This window comes from Carya illinoinensis, chromosome 15 (assembly GCF_018687715.1).
Source record: "Carya illinoinensis cultivar Pawnee chromosome 15, C.illinoinensisPawnee_v1, whole genome shotgun sequence".
Classification (NCBI taxonomy): Eukaryota; Viridiplantae; Streptophyta; class Magnoliopsida; order Fagales; family Juglandaceae; genus Carya; species Carya illinoinensis.
Window position 1 is genome coordinate 43,651,528 of NC_056766.1, and position 22,270 is coordinate 43,673,797.

At 34.5% G+C, this 22,270-nt stretch overlaps 1 protein-coding gene across 3 annotated transcripts; it reads right to left on the bottom strand.

Annotated features, from left to right (window-relative positions):
• Positions 1-1,185: 1,185 nt before the first annotated feature.
• On the bottom strand, positions 1,186-22,135 carry LOC122297218 (disease resistance protein Roq1-like). 3 transcript variants are annotated; one of them, XM_043107198.1, is made up of 4 exons: positions 21,542-22,135; positions 2,291-3,401; positions 1,860-2,138; positions 1,186-1,791 (listed from the first exon to the last, which is right to left on the bottom strand). In XM_043107198.1, exons 1-4 carry the CDS (start codon positions 22,024-22,026, stop codon positions 1,510-1,512), a joined length of 2,157 nt encoding a protein of 718 aa, XP_042963132.1. In that variant the 5' UTR covers positions 22,027-22,135; the 3' UTR covers positions 1,186-1,509. The 3 variants fall into 3 exon arrangements, with proteins under 3 accessions (XP_042963132.1, XP_042963133.1, XP_042963134.1); XM_043107199.1 differs by lacking the exon at positions 21,542-22,135 and adding an exon at positions 4,359-5,015; XM_043107200.1 differs by lacking the exons at positions 1,186-1,791; positions 1,860-2,138; positions 2,291-3,401 and adding exons at positions 19,251-19,738; positions 19,891-21,001 and having other exon boundaries at positions 21,542-22,128.
• Between the last annotated feature and the right edge of the window lie 135 nt (positions 22,136-22,270).

The window sequence follows — 22,270 nt, forward strand, 5'->3', positions numbered from 1 at the left end:
AAATAGATCTGAAGCGGATCTAGACAAAAGGGCTGAAAGTCGGTGATGGAGACCCACAGCTCGACGCCAACCACACTTGCAAATACACCAAAAAAAAAATCATTCCTCTTGGATGTTTATACAAAAATATGAGCACATACTTCCAAACAGATCTGAAGCGGATCTAGAGAAAAGGGCTAAAAGTCGGTGATGGAGACCAATAGCTCGACGACTTCTACCATGATTGCCATCCACAAGGAGAACAAAGCCTTCTCTTCTCCGTCATCAGTAAAGATCTCAATACCACAAAACAGAGCTCAAATGCAACCCAATGGCCCAAAAGTGTATGATCGGTGATTTGTGGAGGATGACGACAACTGTATATAAGTGAAAAAGAGAGGGCAACAATGAATCTGAGGGGCTGGTTGAGATCCATGGTTAATCTGAGTGGTAAGCTGCAGTGGGTGGTAGATCTGAGTGTTGAGCTACAGTGGGTCCAAATCCGCAGCATCTAAGGCGCAGTGGAGGAGATTGGGAGGCGATGGCCTTTGTTCGGTGACATCGAGGGTGGCATTGGAAAAATAAATTTGAATAGAAAAAAATAAAGGAAAAAAAATCGACACTGGAAAAATAAATCTGAATAGAAAGAATGAAGACATGAAGAACAAAAGAAAAGAAGAGTGAAAATGTAGAGAAGAGAGAAGACGAAGAGGAGAAGAAGAGAGAAAAAAGTTTGCTTTCGGATAGAAGAGGAAAGAGATGATGAAAGAGAAAAAAAAAAAGACTAAAGTTTCCGACTTTCTGAACACCTGCACCAAAAGACTGAAAGCCCTCACTTAATTTTTTCTTTAATATTTTGCAAATAAAATCCAACCCATTTTTTAATATGGAGTGTAGATCAAAATAACTGCCAACTCAGCCAACCCATTTTCAAAATCTTAACCCATTTATCTGTTGGTGATAAGTAAACCTAAACCAATCAGTGCTAATAAAGGTAGAAAAACCAATAACATGAATGTCCATAACACTGTCGAATTCTGATGCATTAATGTTGAATAATTTATCCATAACAAATAAAGAAAGTTGATTTTGAAGTAATCTCAAGTCCCTTTGTATAGCATCTGCTAGCCTTGGCTTCAATAATACTCTATCTTTAGGCAACCATAGCATGCCCCACTCGTTGATGAAAAATTCTATAACGAAGCATGCATCCAACAATATTAGTTTCATAAAATTGTCACTACTAAGATGGATAGTTTCTGCATAACAATGATGAACATTTCCTTCCAAACTCTTTATTGTGTCTACTAAATCCTCCACACTACAGTTTGAGTGTTGGGAGAAAGGAGATTCATGAGGAAAACCAGGAGTCAATTACATAATAATAAAATAATCCAGAAGACTTTTAACAGTCACTCGTCAAAGATGGAAAAGCTTTTACAAATACTGTAGCTCAAAGTCTCAACCTCAGTTCTTTGCCTAGGCCAATGCAGTCATTTTATTAGAAAACTCTCCATAATTTGGCCAAGACTAGAGTTTAGCCGGTCGGATGCCACTGCTAGAAAGTTGACTTCCATGAAGGGCATCAAGGAATTGCACATATCTCAGCAGCAGTTCCCTTGGAAATCTCTTTAGGTTGTTACATCCACTAAGATTCAACCTAACAAGCTTAGCAAGGGATGCAACAGAATCATGAACTTCGACCAGATTTTTACAATCTTTAAAATCCATTTGTTTCAAATTTGGGCATCTTGAAATATCCGAGATTTTCGTTAAGAATTCAGAACCACGAAAATTCAAAACCATGAGCTTCTGTAAAAAAGAAAATAACATCAAACTAAGTTTAAAGAAAGAAATATTGAAAATAATAATAGTTGTACCTTAAATTCGAAGCATATCTCCTGGATGTGACTACCGACCATTTGTAGAATAAAGAGCTTGTTTCCACGAAATTCAGATGGCATAGATTGTAAAGGACAGTTAAGCCAATCAAGCACTCTTATTGAATTAGGTAGACAATTAAGTTCGCCAGAAAAGGATGCATTGATGCATCTAAATACTCTGAGTCTTTTCATATTCTTGAAGGCGTTGGGACTCAAGTGGATGATTTCATCAACTTCAGGAAAATCAATAACAATTGCTTCAATGCTATATGTTCCCTGTATAGGAAGACAATGCATGTTTAAGTGACCCAACAAAATCAAAAAATAAATTATATTCATTTATTCATATATTTATTTATACACACACATATAGGTCACATGTGCTAAAGAAACAATGTTTAATTGAAAGAGATTTTGATCTGACTTACTGTATCATGCTCCAGTACTTCGCGAACATCTTCATGAAAGAATAATCTGCTACGTGCTCCTGGATTTTCAAGCGATTCTTGTCGAACAATTTCTCTACCCATATCTCGTAACAAGTTATGCATTTGCAATCTTCCGTCAAACTCCGAAATAAGACACTTCTCCCTAAGCCTTGGGATCGAAGAGTTTGGAAGAAAACCAGAACTATCTAGTATCTTTATAATGACATCATCAAGCTGTAATTGTCCATTGAAAAAACATGCAATGTCAAGAAAAACATTCTTTTCTTCTTCACTTAATCTATCATAACTTGTTTGAAGTATTTTTTGAATGTCTTGGTGAGGGATTTGCTTGTACTTATCCAGTGAACTTTTCCACTCACTTTCACTTCTACCATATAAATCCGAACCAAACACTGTTAAAGCTAGTGGAAGGCCCCCAGCATAACTTATGATTTGTTCTACAAATTTATCATAACCCTCAACCGGTTTCTGTTTTTTGAAAGCATGCCGACAAAATAGTTGTAAAGCATCATGATAATTCAATGACTTCATCTTGTATGTTGAATCAACTCCATGAGCAGTCAACAAGTGTTGATCTCTTGTCGTGATGATGATTCTACTTCCCTCACCAAACCAATCACAAGCTCCTGCTAATGTGTCTAACTGGGTGATGTGGTCTACACCATCAAGAATTAAAAGAACTCTTTTAGAATGAAGAATGCGTTTTATTATATTTATTCCTGAATCAATACTATCAATCTCCAAACTGCTTCGACCTCTAAAGATCTTAGAATAAAGGGTCTCCTGCAATCGCACCAAACCACGCCCTCGATTTGAATGGTCACTGATATTTGCAAGAAAACAACTAGCTTCAAATCGGAAAGCAATCGAGTTCCAAATTGCTTTGGCTAGAGATGTTTTACCAATTCCCCCAAGTCCTAAGATCCCTACCATTCGTACGTCATTTGTCCCAAGACGTAAATGCAAATTCATGATATCCCGTAACTGGGAGGCTAAGCCAGTCGGATACTTCGCAACAGGTAAATATGAATGACTTTCTATAAATCTTGAGATGTCTTGAACGATTCCTTCAATGAATTTAGCTTCGTTCCTATATATATGTAAAGAAAAATTATTAATGAATATAGCTCTCCGCACGAAAGACATAATGTAAATAATTTTTTCCCACAACCCGAAAATAAACTAAAATAAAATTAAAAGTGCGGAGCTGATGAGTTATGAGTTGATCGCAAGTTAATTCTCGATCTCCGTTCTGCTAGAACCTTTCATTATTAAATTTATTTCACTACTAAATTATTTTGACATATTTATTTATTTTATTATTTATAGGAGCCAGAAAATTTATAATAAATGACAATGTACTTCAATTATTTTTCTTGATTCTTTTTTCCCCTCCTCCGAATGAACATTAAATTCTTCGAAAGACAGACTTCTAATTAACTTAAATTTTATTTTCTTGAAAAAATTTTATAAAAATTTTATTTTCTTTAAAATACTTTCTAACAAAAAATAAAAAACAATTCAATTTTTTTAAATACCAAACAAAGATAATATTATAAAACTATATTCTAACAATATTTTAACTTTATAATATTTTTTATTCAAATTTTTATCTCTCATTTTCTAAAATTCAAAAAATTACTAACTAAAATTATCTCATTACTATTCACAAGCTATCTTACAAATTTATAAAATGTTCATCTCATTCTTCAAACGAGCCCTCAGTAAGTTTTATACGGTCCTAGAAATGAACTTAATTTAGAAAAAAGATTAGATGTTTGGAACCATATTAAATGCTTCAAAATAAAGTCTTCTAATTAACTTTAAAATTATTTGATTTTCTCGAAAATTGATCAATGCTTAAGAGTTCATGATAGATAAGAAAAAATGATAAACATGATTTATATATTTCTGTTGATCAAGTTGTGATTCGTTTCTTCCGTATTGGACAAAGTTCATGCACACTGATGATTTATAAATAGAATGGGGGCAAAAAGGTAATATTGATCAATGTAAGGCATAATTAAAAGTGGTTAGAATATAATACTCATTTCTGATCAGATGGAATCCGGCCAAAGCTGCAACTTCTTTAATGGCTTCCTTCCACAGCTGCAACTTCATGTCTACATTCAATTTCTCAGCATGTTTAGCTAATGCTTCACCAAAACTTCCCCTTTGATGTCGAACATCTGATGGATCTATGTGATAAAATACAGGTAGAACTTTTTGTTTTTTTAATTCTTTACACTCAAGAATCTTCAATAACTCATCCAAACACCATGTTGATGATGCATAATTTGTTGATAACACAATGATAGAAATTCTTGAACCTTCTATAGCTTGGAGAAGTACTGGTGAAATCTCATCACCCCTTCTAATTTCATCCTCATCTGTGAAGGTACGGATTAAATTTTTCATCAAAGCATGGTTAAGATCGGCTGTAAAAGTATCACGAGGAGAGCTCAAGAAGACATCATAGAGCCATGGAGATGTGACTGAAAAAGAGGATGAAGAAGAGGCCATGGAAGAAATTAGTCAGTGGACGTGTGTATGCAATGCCTGACCAGTCTGCTTACTGAATGTAGAGAGTTGGACATCATCGACTACCTTAAAAAGATAAGTCTATGCTTCTTTCTACACCATACGCCTTTCAGTTAATGATATCTTCTGGCAACTTCCTGGAGGACTTAGTGAAGTCATTGAGTCAATGCCGCGTTAATTTATTAAAAGAAAAATGTTCAGCAACTTTTGGGCAATTTCCTTGCAACTGCTTCAGACTTGAGATGACATATTTTTTGGATTAGAGATAAAATAAGATAATTTTAGATAAATTGAATAAAATATTATTATTATTTTAAAATTTTAAAAAATTAAATTAATATTTGAAAAAGTTAAATTATTATTATATTTTGTATGAAAAAGTTATAATGATGAAATAACATTATTTTTAAAATTTAGAAATTTTAAAATTAAAGAAAAATTCAGAAATTTTTTTAAATCATTAATAATATTTATGAATAAATTGTGTGAAACTTATTAATTAAGAGGTTGTCATTTTATTAGTTCTAAAAATAAAATAAAAAATGCTATCCAATTTTTTGATTGTTTCTTTTTTAATTTGAGCAAACCCTCCCAGCTGTACGACCATGATTGGGTCAGGATTGTATTAGTCAAGAGTATCATAATTATTGCATCCGTTGATGTCCCACACCATCACATGGTATGCTTTTTTAAAAGTCGTGCTACTAGTTCAACAAATTATCTCGAAAAGTCTTATTTTTCATACATTCTTTTTAAAATTTTAAATACTTTTTTAAAAATAAAACTATTTAGAGCACTATTATCGGATTATTTAAATCTAAAAATATTATACTTTTTAACTATTAAGATAATAAAATTGTCGACATTAGATTAAAAATTAAAAAATTAAATATTTTTGAAATTATTAATTACTTATTTCTATATAATAAATAAATGGATAATCTAATGTGAATATTTAATGTGAATAACTAAAGTCAAATTTATTTTATTTTAATTTATTAATATATAATAAAAAAATAACTATTTCAATTAGGAGACTTATGTAATTGGAAGAGCTAAAATTTAAATTCATCTTATATTTATTAAAATTATCCTTTATATATGCGTAATCGATCCATTAACAATGCTCTTATAATATCACTAAAAAGCTTTTCTTTAATTATTAAAGAAAAAACAATTATGTCGAAACCAATATATATAGAGATTCATATCATCGAAAAGCGTATAACAATAAATTGTTGGGTAGAATCTTACTTTGGCATTTCTTGTCCTTAATGTCATGACTCTATTACAGCAAAAGATTACCTTCCGTGCTTTAAAAAAAAAAAAAAAAAAAAAAAAAAGAAAGAAGAAGAAGATTGCCTTCCATGGCATATGTTTTTTCAGTTATTAAAATAATTTAATTTTAAGAATTTTACTATTTATCATCCAACACACTACTCACCTCATTTAGGCCAACATATAAAATATTTATAATTTCTGAACATATATTTTGAAGTTAATTCTAATAGATCTATATATACCATATTAAGTTAGAATTTCAAATTAATAATTAATATATATATATATATATATATATATATATATATATGGATGTAATCAAATAATTCTTGTTAAAAATTCACTTAATACATCATATTTTTTTAAAAAAAAAATTACCCTCAAGTGGGTGAGTATTTGTAAGCCTCGAATCAGCGACTTATAATTTAATTTTGAGATAAGAAAGAAAATTAATAGAGATACCTGAAAAATATTTGATAAGACAAATTGAACTGAATGGATTTTCCTGAAAAGGACAATTCCATTCTCTTTCTACACCATACGCATCTTCAGGACAACTTCCTTGAAGACTTGAGTCAATACCGCGTTAAATTATTAATGAAAGATGTTCAGTAACTTCTTGGCAATTTCTTTGCAACTTCTTCAAACTTTATGACAGATGCCATGTTCAGACACTGCCTTCATGAGTACTTCTGGCAAAAACAAAACAAGATGGTACAATGACAACTGCGCATGCATTAATACTCCTATACAGTAAAATAATATTATTTTTAAAATTCAGACACTTTAAAATTAAAGAAATATTATTAAAATTATTAATACTATTTATAAATAAATTGTGTAAAACTTATTAATCAAGAAGAGGTTGTCATTTTATCATTTCTGAATATAAATAAATAAATAAACTTATTACTTTCGACATACCGTCCAAGCTGGACACCATGATTGGGGTCAGGATTGTATTAGTCAAGAGGACCGTAAGGTCCATAATTATTTGCATCCACTGAAGTCCGACACCATCACATGATATGCTTTTTTAAAAGTCTTGCTAACCCAGAATGTAGTCTGACAAATTGTTTTGAGAAAATTAAATATTTTTTTATATTTTTTTAAAAACATAAAAAATTTATAATATCATTAAAAACATAATTCTTTAATTATTAAATAAAAATTAATTATGTCGAGATCAACCATAATTGGAAGAAGTAGCATTATTCTTTTTTAAACCATAAAGAAAAGGTTACGTATAAGAAGAAATTGTTGGGTAGGGTCTTAGGCGTTTATTGTCCTTAATGTCTTGATTCTATTAGAACATTAGTAGTGGGCTAGTTAAAATTTAGAAAAACTAATATATCAAATAAAATGTAATAGTGAATTTAATAAATGAACAGTATTTTTAATTTTAGATCATATGATTGACTAAATTTATTGAGTTGAAAGGGCTAGCTGAATATTATTTTTAAACAAAAAATTGATCTTCTCAAATGTAAACGCCAGGATTCGGTTTAATTCTTCTCTATTTGAATGATGCGATTTTATTTTCAGTTATTAAATTAATTTAGTTTTAAACGTTAATAATTCTTGGATTAATTATATTTTATCTCATCGAACTTTCATTCAATTCATAATGTTCATTCAAAACTAACGATTGCATCAAAGTGGACCTGTTTACTTTCAAAATTTCTCAATTCCCCCTTCCATCTATCATCAACGTTAAATTAGACCGAAATTGAGCACGTGCAGTTTTTTCACTTACAAAGACAAAAATACCTCTAAGAAAAAATTTCACTTTGCCCCCTCAAACTTTCACGCGATTCTCAATTCGCTTCGAATGTCACATTGAATTAGATTTTTATAATAAATTAAATTAAATTTTTATAATAAATTTGAATTTACAAATCTGGAATAAAAGATTATCAAAAAGATAAATATTTGAACTCAGTAAAATACTAGGATATAATTTTCTGATTTTTTTTTAATTTTTAAAAATATATTTGAATAACTCTATATAAATCACACTAAATAAATATATATAACTAAATATGTAATATTAATAAAAATAAAGTTTTATTTCTCTACCTCATGAATAGTTATTATTCTCATTTTATTCTTGATTTTGATTAATCGCTTATATTCTTATTTATGGAACATGAGTTATTATTTCTCTTAATAAAATCCCACAAAATTAAAACTCTATTGTAGTGCCTTATACCAAAAGCTCTCTTTTATTCCACAAACTAAAAAACAAAAAACAAAAATCAAGTTATTCACAAGATCAACTTTGTTCATATACGAACACCAAATGAAAGAATAGAGAGGAAAAATACAACTCTTTTTGGCTGATTAATTTTTCCTCTTAAACTACAAATTAGGTGTTTATTTTATATTCCAGTATTCTACATTTATTTTATATCCAAATTGAACAAAGAAAAGAAAATAAGAAGTAGTTTTAAATAGATGGTCTCTCTCAATTCTGAAAGTGAAAATTGCAATTCAATAAAGCCGCATTTTACTTATATTTATATTTATATATATATAAATATATAATCAATAAAGCCGGCATTTTGCAAATAGTTTGTATTGGCTTTAGTGTTTTTAAATTTGTGCTGCTCTAATGTTTGTATCCATTTGATTTTGTCACTTTGTTCCAGTAATTGATCTGATTTCTTGGTTTGATCTATGCAGCGAGCTTATAAGGTTTTGCCTTCAAACTTGTGCTACTTTGATTAGGATTGTATTTATCTGATTTTCTCACTTTGTTCTATTAATTGTTCGAGTTTCTCGGTTAGGTCTGTGTTCTCTCTTGTTCTAATGTTTGATGTGTTTTCATTTACAAGATTCTATCTTCTGGACTCGGAAATGGTTGAGATAGGATGTCTCCACTAGATGAAATTCTATTTTTCTTATATTTAAGAGTGCCATTTTCTATCGTTTTGCCTTTATCCATTTGGAGTTGACCGATTTCAATTTTAAGCATTGTCCATCAATATCTAAGTGGAAAAAAGTGGAAAAGATTAACAGTTTATTGAAAGTTTTTTATGATGTCACTTGTGACTTTTCTGAAACCAATTACCTTACAGTCAATTTGTACTTTCCAATAGTGTTTTTGATTTATTTGACATTAAAGGAGCACCCTGAAAGTGAAGATGACTGCATGAATAAAATGTATTGTCAAATGCTTGCTAAGTTTGAGAAATATTAATATGAGTTCAATGTGTTATTGTCTATAGCAGTTATATTGGATTCTCGATACAAGTTTCATTTTGTTGATTTTTCTTACAAGCTTTATGGAAATAGTTTCATAGAGTATTTTTATTGTTTAGATTGTAATTTTGGACTTGTAGTCAGTTTTTAATTTTTGATAGATATTATTTATATAAAATCAATCAAGTCAAACGGGTTGAAATGAGTCTATTCAACCCATTAACATAAATGGGTTGAAAATGTTGGGTCAAGTCAGGTCAATTTATTTTGTATTCACTAACGGGTCAAAATGGATCATGTCGTGTCAACCCGTTATGTTAATGGGTTGTGTTTGGATTTGAGATTTTGACGCGATAGCCTTAACAGGTCGTGTTTGGGTTGACCCATATAGTATAATGTACATGTCTTGACACGACATGAGCACGACCCGGCCCGGATTGGTTGCCAAAAATCAAATAATCTCATCTCATTTCATCTAAAATCATTATAACTTTTTTTAATTTTCATACAAAATATAATAAACAATTGGATTATGTATAAGAGTTTGTAAAATACAAATTGATACAGTAACCCGCTACATGTAGTGGGTACTATTCATCCTTCATATAATTTTTTAATTATTTATACTTCATTTATTCCATCACTTCCTTTTACTTTTTTCACATTTCAATACAAATTCTTTTGTTTATCATTTAAAACACCTCAATTTTATTTTTTTCTAAAAAATATCTTGGAAATATTATTTATCTTTTTTTTCATATTTGATTTTATTTTAAATTTTTATTTAATTTATATAATTTTATTTTGTGTGTATAGGACTGAATTATGTTACATTATATATAATAATATATTGTAAATATAAAAAAATATATGGATATTACAAATTTATTGATAGAAATGAAATGTTTAAAAAAAATTAAAAAAAATATTATTTAAATAATATAAAGAAAAAAATAGATAAACTGATGTATGATATATTGTAAAACTGAGTATGTAAAATAAAAGAAAAAATTTGATGATATATTTTAAATAATAAGATGAAAATTTTATTGAAAGAAATTTATGTCAAGACCATATCGAAATCCATCTATATCGGCAGAAGTAGTATTATTCCTTTTAAAACCATAAAGAAAAGGGTACGTATAAGAAGAAATTGCTGGGTGGGGTCTTTTACTTTGGCGTTTCTTGTCGTCTTGACTCTATTACCTTCCGTGGCAATTTTTTCAGTTATTAAAATAATTTAATTTTAAATATTAATAATTCTTTTATATTTATAGATTGGTTTTTTCAAAGCTTGCCCCTAATGAAAAATGATGCATTTGATGGTTTAGTTGGTACTTAATTTAACACTCACCTCATTTAGGCCAACATATAAAATATTTATAATTTCTGAATATATATTTTGAAGTTAATTCTAATAGATCTATATATACCATATTAAGTTAGAATATCGAATTTATAATTATATATATGGATGTAATCAAATAATTCTTGTTAAAAATTCACTTAATACATCATATTTAAAAAAAAAAAAAATTGATAAGATTGACTTTTTTTTTTAAAAAAATAAGCATTCTTGTCCAACAAATTGCCCTAAGTTGGTGGGTGTCAGTCGGATCAAATCATCACGATCAAAAATTAAATCAAGAGATAAAGTTAAAAATAGATAAATTGAAATAAAATTGATAATTAAGGTTCAGTTTGGCACATAAAAATTCTCATATTAAATTTAAAATTCTCATATCATCATTATAATTTTTTTAAATCTCTATACAAAATATAATAAATAATTTAAATTTTTCTTAACTTTTTTAAATTTCAAAACAATAGTTTAAAATATAATATTTTAATATTTTATCTTAAAACGTAAAATTCTCATCTCAAAATTTTTTACTATCAAACTAAATCTCAGTTAAGAGATAAAGTCAGATAAAATAATATGAGCTCCTAAAATAAACTTCAACAAATAAGTTGAACTCAATCGATTTTTTTGAAAAGGACAAGTCCATTCTTCTTTCTGCACCATGCGCATTTCAGGTATCTTCATGGCAACTTCCTTGAGGACTGTGAAGTCATTGAGTCAATGCCGCCTTAAATTATTGAAAGAAATATATTCAGTAACTTCTTGGCAATCCAACTTTTTAATTGTTTCTTTTTCACTTTCAGCATACCGTCCAAGTTGTACACCATTATTATAGCAGTCCGACAAATTATCTCAAAAAAGTTAAATATTTTTTTTATATTTTTATATCTTTAAACATTTAAAAAATAAATAAAAAAAGTTATAATATTATTAAAAAATAATTTCTTAATTATTAAATAAAAAAAAATTATGTCGAGATCCATATTGGGACCAGTATTGGAAGAAGTAGCATTATTCTTTCATAAATCATAAAGAAAAGGTTACCTATAAGATGAAATTGTTGGGTAGGGTCTTTGGCGTTTATTGTTATTAATGTCTTGACTCTATTACAGCAAAAGAGTTACCTTCCGTGGCATTTTTTCAGTTATTAAAATAATTTAATTTTAAATATTAATAATTCACGGATCCAGCCCTGACGATTGGACTCGAGCTCCTCGTTTTTGCCAAACCGCCTGCTTCAACTTATAATGTCCGAAACAGACCAAGGAGGCCAGTTGACGGTTGGCCTCTGACAACTCCCCGAGCTCCTTATCAACCATAGCTGCTAATTGGTTAGCAGCCTGCCCCCAAAAAAAAAAAAAAAAAAAACCAACAATAACAACAACGCATGTAAGCAGAAGAAGTGGGCTAGAAAAGGACACTTAGGTGTTCGGAGGTGTTGCCCAGATGACTAACACAAGAGGGGGGTGAATTGAGTTGTATTAAAAAAATAACAATTATAAAATCAAATATATAATATAAAATATAAGCAAAATATGAAATAGCAATAAATATAAAGAGTAAGGGTAAGAGAGAAGCAAACTCAGTATGTTAACGAGGTTTGGCCCCACTGCCTACGTCCTCGCCTCAAGCTACCCCTTGAGGATTCCCAAATTCACTATTCAACCTCCTTCAGGTGGAGATAGAAACCTATTACACATTTGAACAACACCGCTACAAAGGATCCGTGTAGAACACCCTCTACACTTGCAATCACCTTACACGTGGTGATTCAACTATTCTCCGTGTAGAATACTTTCTACACACACAAGGGTTATATACACCCTTTTTCTGATACAAGAGCTGATAGTGGGTAGGTTATCAGAAAACACTCCTCAATGAGTGAAATAAGAACAATACAGCGCAAACTATATCTCTCAAAATGAACAAGGATTAAGGCTCAATGCTTAGAGAAGAGAGAATGAAAGCTTTGAATGAATGTTGTATGCTCTTGGTGTTGTAAATGTGAAGCTCTCAAATGATCTATTTATAGGCATATGAGACTTCATATTCAAATTAAAAAAGATTCACATGTCAAAAACAACATCATTCACTTTTTCAAAAAATTCAAATAAAAGGTTCTTCTTTTTCAATTGTCAAAGACAACATCATTCACTTTTTCAAAAAAATCAAACCTAATATTTTACTTTTGGCATATGACAAAAGGAGCATACTTTCCTTTTCAAAAAATTCAAACCTAATCTTTTACTTTTTGCATATGACAAAAGGAGCACACTTTCCTTTTCAAAAAATTCAAACCTAATCTTTTATTTTTTGTATATGACAAAAGGAGCACACTTTACTTTTCAAATTTTTCAAACAAAATCATCTACCTTTTGTATAAGTCTAAAAAAAAGCATCAATCACTTTTGAAAATATTCAAATAAAACATGCACATGTGAAAGATGACAATCAATCATCTTTAATATTTTCAAAGTTCAACCCTTTAATCAAGGCATGCACATGTAAAAGATGACAATCAATCATCTTTAATATTTTCAAAGTTCAACCCTTTAATCAAGGCATGCACATGTAAAAGATGACAATCAATCATCTTTCAAAATTTTCAAATTTAATTTTAAAAAATATTCATGCACATGTGGAAAATGTATTTTAATGCTTTATGATAAAATATTAATTTTGAGCATTAATCCTAATTTCGAATTTTAAGAGATTTACAACATTACTCTATGACTTTAATGTGAACTTATTTCCTTCTTGCTCATGCTTGGTTCTTTGATGTGCTTGACTCCATTGTGTGGACAACTTGAGCTTGAAACTCCTTTATTCTTTGAATTCATTTGTTATCATCAAAATCCATGTGTAGATTTATAATCACATGAAACTTGAAACCTTGGGTTCAACAGGAGGCAAAGTAGGGGAGAGGTATACGGGATTATACTTGAGCGAAGATGGGATGTAGCTTCCGAGTTGTCCTTTCGATAGCAGCCACACGGGCCTTCTTGAGATCTGACTCTGGACCCTGGCCCGCCTCGATTCCAGCTGTATGAGGAGGGTTGGCAGGGCCCAAGGGTAGGGAGTGGCCCGATCCTAACACCCCTGTTTCCCCTCTCGAGTAGCCTGGACGGCTCGACAACATAGCTTAGGAAAATAGCCCTTTATGAGAGTCACAGCTAACGTCCGGCTCTAGTTATTGAGGATCGTCACCATCGCTCAACACCACAACTGGATGGGTGTGGCAGAGGACCTCGTCATCCTGACCTGCATCGAGGGAATGAGGGGAGCAAGAGTGGCTCCTTAGCGCTTCCTCCTCGCTCCCCTCAGGAGCCCTCTCCTCCTGCTCTTCTTCTTTGTCTTCCTCTTCATCTTCGTCCCTCTCTTCTTCCTCTTCCTCTCCATCCCTCTCTTCCTCATTTTCTTGTCTTCTTCATTGCCTCCCTCTTCTTCTATGGCCTCTTCTTCTATTTCTTCTTCTTCTCCCTCCTCAGAGTGTCCTTGAAGGACTCAAACGTCTCCATCCCACTCGTATCACGTGGGGGGAGGTGCGCAAAGGAGTCAAAGAAGGCGGCCTATAAGAGGAAGTGGCAGCTCAACAGGGGTAGGGCGAAGGCCTGCAGAAGACTAGGACCCAACGGTCGTCAACTATGTGGGGATCGAGCGAGGGGCTGTCGAAGAAGATGCACCAGCGGCGGCACTCGACTCGCCCTGGTACGACATCGTCCTCCCCCATATGGGGGGAGATGGGGCCTGGACATGTAAGGGCTCGGTCCACCCTTCCCCGCTAGTAGAATGTTCTCGAGGGCCGGCACTCCTGGAGGACTCGTGGAGTGGGTCGTGGCGTGCATTTGTATGTTTGGCTTAGTCTCGAGAAGGGTCTGCCATCCTCTTTCGCCCTCTGGGAGAAGATCCTCAGTCAAAGGAGACCCGGCCAATTTAGGGAGAGCTCTTGGGCGATGGGTAGAACTCCTGTATGTTTCTGTCGGAAAGGGTCACATTGGTGTTTGATTCAATCTCGTGGGCCTATGTCCAGGCCATGACCTTAGCATCATGCGCCTTTTCCTCCAGAGTCAGTCTGATCTCCAGATTTTGTGAAGAAGGGAGGAGCCCCCAGCTAGCTTGGATGGGGAACTTTAGCTAGGCTAATTCTTCCTCGGGGAACTCCCAGCCTGAGCCCGATTCAAAGAAAAATTTTCGAGTGTGATCTTTGACACTCGAATGTCGAGACTCGAGCATAGCTATCCTTTGGCCTGGGACCCTAGCCTGGAAGCCAGCCACAAAGGTTTCTGGAGTGGTGGTTGATGCGGTACACCAATAGGAACTCCCGAGCACGTTAGTTCAGGATATACCTCACCCGCCGGGGAGAGGGCCTTCCTGACAACAATGCAATTGGACACCAGAAGTCTCCAAGCATTGGGATTGAGCTCGGTGGGACCCAACCCCAAATAGTGAAGAACTTCAAGAAGGGGATGACAGAATGGGAGACAAACCCCACTAGCGAACATTAGGGGGTAAAGGGTCAGCTGAGTCGCCGACCCATCTGAAGACATGGCGTGTTCTTGAGGGTGAGGAATCTTCAGAATGGCCGACCGAGAAATACCGTACCAGATCCAAAGGCATGAAGGTCCCCGCTGGTCACCCACGAAATCCAGCGTTTTCCATTGTAGTAAGGGACAAGGGTGGTGGTGGAAGCTTTCAGGGCCATAAGAATGAAGGAAGAATGAGCAACGAAAATGGATAGAAAGAAAAATTAGAGGAAAAAGGAGGTGTTGTGGCCAAAGGAGAGAAGACCAATAGAGAAAACACTGGAAGGAGGAGCTTTGGAGAAGGAGTTGCATAAATGTGAAAGGAGGAAGGAGAGGGGAGGCTTATATAGCCATGAACGCCTGAGAAGGGCAAGGGAAACAGAGCAACACTATCATAAATGGTGTCAGCGAAGCGACACAAGAATCCCAACCGGCATAAGTAGAGGAAAGGGTGTCAGGCACGTGGCAAGCACAGGCCAGTGAGCTCTCGAGAAGGCAAGTAATCGAGTAGCCAACTTGTCCCATCAACTGCCGTCAGGTATGGCAGTGCCATAATCAAGGAGATGCACATTGCCTGAGGGACAGGTGGCACAAAAGCCCAGCTGAATGGTAAGTTAGAAAGAGGAAAAGGCGAGAGGGGAAGACGCGTGAGACCACAGACATGTTACTGACGAGGAAAGGGAAGCCGAGCCTACGCCTAACTGCTAGAGGGGTTGGAAACTCGAGGGGTGCACCTCCAACCCCCCCTCCCCCTATCTGAAATGCCAAAGCACCTGTGAGGAAATAAGAAAATCTTGACATCCCACCACTTACCCTGATGAGAATTCGTGGGGTAATGTGACTAGAAAAGGGCCCCAAGCCCAACGGCCTGACCCAAGACCTCTTGATAACCCCAAACCAAAGTGAATAAGGAAATCAGTTGCAGCTCGGGGTAGGGGCCCAAGTGACGGCACGAATGGGGGGCTGGAAGGAGAAGGACTTAGCCTACCCCAGTAACTCCCTCTACCTTACAAAAGGGTCCCCAAGTTAAGGTCAATAGCTGATCAGGAGGCCCATTATGGGCCCGAACCACCCGAGGCCACACCAGGGAGTTAGGACCTAACAAAAGGTAAATAGACAGGAGACCGTGCAGTAAGTCGGCAACTAGACATGCCCAGTGATGGGCACCCCATCCATAGACACGTCGTATTTAAAGTGTGTCAGGAGACACAAACACACAACGGTGCACCTCTAGGACGAGAAGACCACGGCATGGCACTACACTGTAGTAGCAGAGCCCAAGCTAGGTATAAATACCCCGACCCATCGCTAGAGCGGGGGATTCTCTCTTTTCACTTCAAAACTTCATTCACCTAAGAACTTTCGATTGACTTTAGCATCGGAGGATTTACGGGCTCCACCAAAGTCCACTCTTTGCTCTTCTTGCAGGTCCCCCTACGCTTGGGTTCTATGGAATTGCTTAGGACCTGAAACACGACATCAACATACATATATATATATATGGTCGAAGTTACGATGACTACACGACTGCTATGGAAAAGTCAAGAGAGAGGTGGTGCTTGAAGGAGGGTTGCTGTCCAGTGTGCTCTGTGGTTGCTGGTGCTGCTTGTTTTGAAGACACAAAGACCAAAAGAGAGAAGATGCATAGAATAGATCTATCACAACATGTAAATAATACTACTAATAATAACCCAATGTAAGATCTCGCAAAATAAAAGTTTCATTCCTCGGATGTTTATACAAAATATGAACACATGATTTTGAACAGATCTGAAGTAGATGGTTAGGATCCCACATCAACTAAGTATGGGATTGGTTGGTGGTTTATAAGTCCCTAGGCACCCTTCTCTTGCTAGCCGATTTTCAAGGGTGAGTTCTACCTAGTGGGTTCATAACAAATGGTATCAAACCCTACCTCTTAAGCCAGTCGTTCATGATAAAAAAACAGACCAACAGGCCTTGAAGTTTCTATTGAAGCAGAGGGTAGGTACAACAGCGATGGTTGACCAAGTTGATGGGGTATGAGTTTACAATAGAATATAAGAAAGGAAGGGAAAATAAAGTGGTTGATGCTCTATTTTGAAAAGATGATGAGGGGGAGATAGAAGGGGTACTGGCCTTAATTACTTCCCAAGTCCCAAATGGGTGGAGGAATTGAAGTTGAGTTATAAACTCTCACCTATGTTTACTAAGTTGTTACAAAAGGTGAAGAAAAATTATGAGGTTCCAAAAGGGGTGAAAATGCAGCAAGGGTTACTCCTCAAGAAGGGTTGGATTATGGTGGTGCCAGACTTAGATTTCAAAAGGAAAGTCCTTCACTATATGCACTCGGATCCAATGGCTAGACACTCGGGGTACCTTAAGACGTACCAGAGGGCTAAAAGAGACTTCGTATGGAAGGGCATGAAGAATGAGATAAAGAGGCGGGTAAGAGAGTGTGATATCTGCCAAGCCTCTGAATACGAAACCTTACCTCCAACGGGGCTACTACAACCCTTGCCCATACCACAACAAGCTTGGAAGGAGATCTCTATAGGTACCCACCCCCTCAGTTGCTAACCTACATTCTGGGGACTTCCAACAATGACACCGTAAACCACATGCTTAGAAATAGAACACAAATACTCCAACTTTTGAAGCAAAACTCACGGTGGCTCAAAACCGAATGAAAATATTTGCAGATCATCATAGAGTAGAGACGGAGTTTAAGGAGGGTGACTAGGTCTACTTTATCTCAATACCACAAAACAGAGCTCAAATGCAACCCAATGGCCCAAAAGTGTATGATCGGTGATTTGTGGAGGATGACGACGATTGTATATAAGTGAAAAAGAGAGGGCAACAATGAATCTGAGGGGCTGGTTGAGATCCATGGTTAATCTGAGTGGTAAGCTGCAGTGGGTGGTAGATCTGAGTGTTGAGCTACAGTGGGTTCAAATCCGCAGCATCTAAGGCGCAGTGGAGGAGATTGGGAGGCGATGGCCTTTGTTTGGTGACATAAAGGGTGGCATTGGAAAAATAAATTTGAATAGAAAAAAATAAAGGAAAAAAAATATGAATAGAAAGAATAAAGACATGAAGAACAAAAGAAAAGAAGAGCGAAAATGTAGAGAAGAGAGAAGACGAAGAGGAGAAGAAGAGAGAATAAAGTTTGCTTTCGACTCTCTGAACACCTGCACCAAAAGACTGAAAGCCCTCACTTAATTTTTTCTTTAATATTTTGCAAATAAAATCCAACCCATTTTTTAATATGGAGTGTAGATCAAAATAACTGCCAACTCAACCAACCCAATCTTAACCCATTTATCTGTTGGTGATAAGTAAACCTAAACCAATCAGTGCTAATAAAGGTAGAAAAACCAATAACATGAATGTCCACAACACTGTCGAATTCTGATGCATTAATGTTGAATAATTTATCCATAACAAATCAAGGAAGTTGATTTTGAAATAATCTCAAGTCCCTTTGTATAGCATCTGCCAGCCTTGGCTTCAATAATACTCTATCTTTAGGCGACCATAACATGCCCCACTCGTTGATGAAAAATTCTATAACGAAGCATGCATCCAACAATATTAGTTTCATAAAATTGTCACTACTAAGATGGATAGTTTCTGCATAACAATGATGAACATTTCCTTCCAAACTCTTTATTGTGTCTACTAAATCCTCCACACTACAGTTTGAGTGTTGGGAGAAAGGAGATTCATGAGGAAAACCAGGAGTCAGTTACATAATAATAAAATAATCCAGAAGACTTTTAACAGTCGCTCATCAAAGATGGAAAAACTTTTACAAATACTGTAGCTCAAAGTCTCAACCTCAGTTCTTTGCCTAGGCCAATGTAATCATTTTATTAGAAAACTCTCCATATTTTGGCCAAGACTAGAGTTTAGAACGTCGGATGCCACTGCTAGAAAGTTGACTTCCATGAAGGGCATCAGGAAATTGCAAATCTCTCAATACAAGTTCCTTTGGAAATCTCTTTAGGTTGTTACATCCACTAAGATTCGAACTAACAAGCTTAGCAAGGGATGCAACAGAATCATGAACTTTGACCAGATTTTTACAATCTTTAAAATCCATTTGTTTCAAATTTGGGCATCTTGAAATATCCGAGATTTTCGTTAAGAATTCAGAACCACGAAAATTCATAACCATGAGATTCTGTAAAAAAGAAAATAACATCAAACTAAGTTTAAAGAAAGAAATATTGAAAATAATAATAGTTGTAGCTTAAATTCGAAGCATATCTCCTGGATGTGACTACCGACCATTTGTAGAATAAAGAGGTTGTCTCCACGAAATTTAGATGGCATAGATTGTAAAGGACAGTTAAGCCAATCAAGCACTCTTATTGAATTAGGTAGACAATTAAGTTCGCCAGAAAAGGATGCATTGCTGCATCTAAATAATCTGAGTCTTTTCATATTCTTGAAGGCGTTGGGACTCAAGTGGATTATTTCATCACCTTCAGGAAAATCAATAACAATTGCTTCGACTCTATTTGTTCCCTGCATAGGAAGACAATGCATGTTTAAGTGACCCAACAAAATCAAAAATTAAATTATATTCATTTATTCATATATTTATATATACACACACGTATAGGTCACATGTGCTAAAGAATCAATGTTTAATTGAAAGAGATTTTGATCTGACTTACTATATCATCCTCCAGTACTTCGCGAACATCTCTATGAAAGAATAATCTGCTACGTGCTCCTGGATTTTCAGGCGATTCTTGTCGAACAACTTCTCTACCCATATCTCGTAACAAGTCATGCATTTGCAATTTTCCTTCAAACTCCGAAATAAGACACTTCTCCCTAAGCCTTGGGATCGAAAAGTTTGGACGAAAACCAGAACTATCTAGTATCTTTATAATGACATCGTCAAGCTGTAATTGTCCATTGAAAAAACATGCAATGTCAAGAAAAACATTCTTTTCTTCTTCACTTAATCTATTATAACTTGTTTGAAGTATTTTTTGAATATCTTGGTGAGGGATTTGCTTGTACTTATCCAGTGAACTTTTCCACTCACTTTCACTTCTACCATATAAATCCGAACCAAGCACCGTTAAAGCTAGTGGAAGGCTCCCAGCATAACTTATGATTTGTTCTACAAATTTATCATAACCCACAACCGGTTTCTGTTTTTTGAAAGCATGCCAACAAAATAGTTGTAAAGCATCATGATAATTCAATGACTTCATCTTGTATGTTGAATCAACTCCATGAGCAGTCAACAAGTGTTGATCTCTTGTCGTGATGATGATTCTACTTCCCTCACCAAACCAATCACAAGCTCCTGCTAATGTGTCTAACTGGGTGATGTGGTCTACACCATCAAGAATTAAAAGAACTCTTTTAGAATGAAGAATGCGTTTTATTATATTTATTCCTGAATCAATACTATCAATCTCCAAACTGCTTCGACCTCTAAAGATCTTAGAATAAAGGGTCTCCTGCAATCGCACCAAACCACGCCCTCGATTTGAATGGTCACTGACATTTGCAAGAAAACAACTAGCTTCAAATCGGAAAGCAATCGAGTTCCAAATTGCTTTGGCTAGAGATGTTTTACCAATTCCCCCAAGTCCTAAGATCCCTACCATTCGTACGTCATTTGTCCCAAGACTTAAATGCAAATTCATGATATCCCGTAACTGGGAGTCTAAGCCAGTCGGATACTTCGCAACAGGTAAATATGAATCACTTTCTATAAATCTTGAGATGTCTTGAACGATTCCTTCAATGAATTTAGCTTCGTTCCTATATATATGTAAAGAAAACTTATTAATGAATATAGCTCTCCGCACGAAAAACATAATGTAAATAATTTTTTCCCACAACCCGAAAATAAACTAAAATAAAATTAAAAGTGCAGAGCTGATGAGTTATGAGTTGATCGCAAGTTAGTTCTCGATCTCCGTTCTGCTAGAACCTTTCATTATTAAATTTATTTCACTACTAAATTATTTTGATATATTTAGTTATTTTATTATTTATAGGAGCCAGAAAATTTATAATAAATGACAACGTACTTCAATTATTTTTCTTGATTCTTTTTTCCCCTCCTCCGAATGAACATTAAATTCTTCAAAATACAGACTTCTAATTAACTTAAATTTTATTTTCTTGAAAATTCAATATGTAAAAATTGATAAACAAAAAAAAAAATGCTAAATAAGAAATAATAAGTTTAGTTGATACGTATGGAGTACTATATATATACACAAGATGCAGGCTAGTGATATATACATAGAATGGAAGGCACAAATTAATTAAGCAATTAGTCAGAGTTAAAAATACCCATTTGTCAAATGGTCTCCGGACAAATTTGCAACTTCTCGTAGGGCTGCCTTCCACATCTGCAACTTCATGTCTCCATTTAATTTCTCTGCATGTTCAGTCAATGCTTTTCCAAAACTTTCTCTTTGATGTCGAATATCTGATGGATTTACTCGGTAAAACACAGGTAGAACTAGTTGTTGCCTTGACTTTTTACACTCAAGAATCTTCAATAACTCATCCAAACACCATGTTGACGATGCATAATTTTCTGAGAATACAATGATGGAAATCTTTGAATCTTCTATGGCTTGGAGAAGTACTGGTGAAATCTCATCACCCCTTTTAACTTCATCCTCATCTATGAAGGTACGGATTCCCTTTTCCATCAAAGCATGGTTAAGATGGGCAGTAAAAGTATCACGGGTATCTTCTCCTCTAAAGCTCAAGAAGACATCGTAGAGCCATGGAGATGCGACTGAAAAAGAGGATGAAGAAGAGGCCATGAAAGAAATTAGTCGGTGGACGTGTGTATGCAATGCCTAATCAGTCTACTTTACTGGATATAGAGAGTTAGACACCCTCGACTCTCCTTAAAAAGACAAGTCGTTGCTTCTTTCTATACCATACGCATTTCAGTTAATAAAGTCATTGAGTCAATCCCGCGTTAAATTATTAAAAGAAATTAGATGTTCAGTAACTTCTTAGCAATTCCCTGGCAACTCTTCAAACTTAAGAGATGCCATGTGC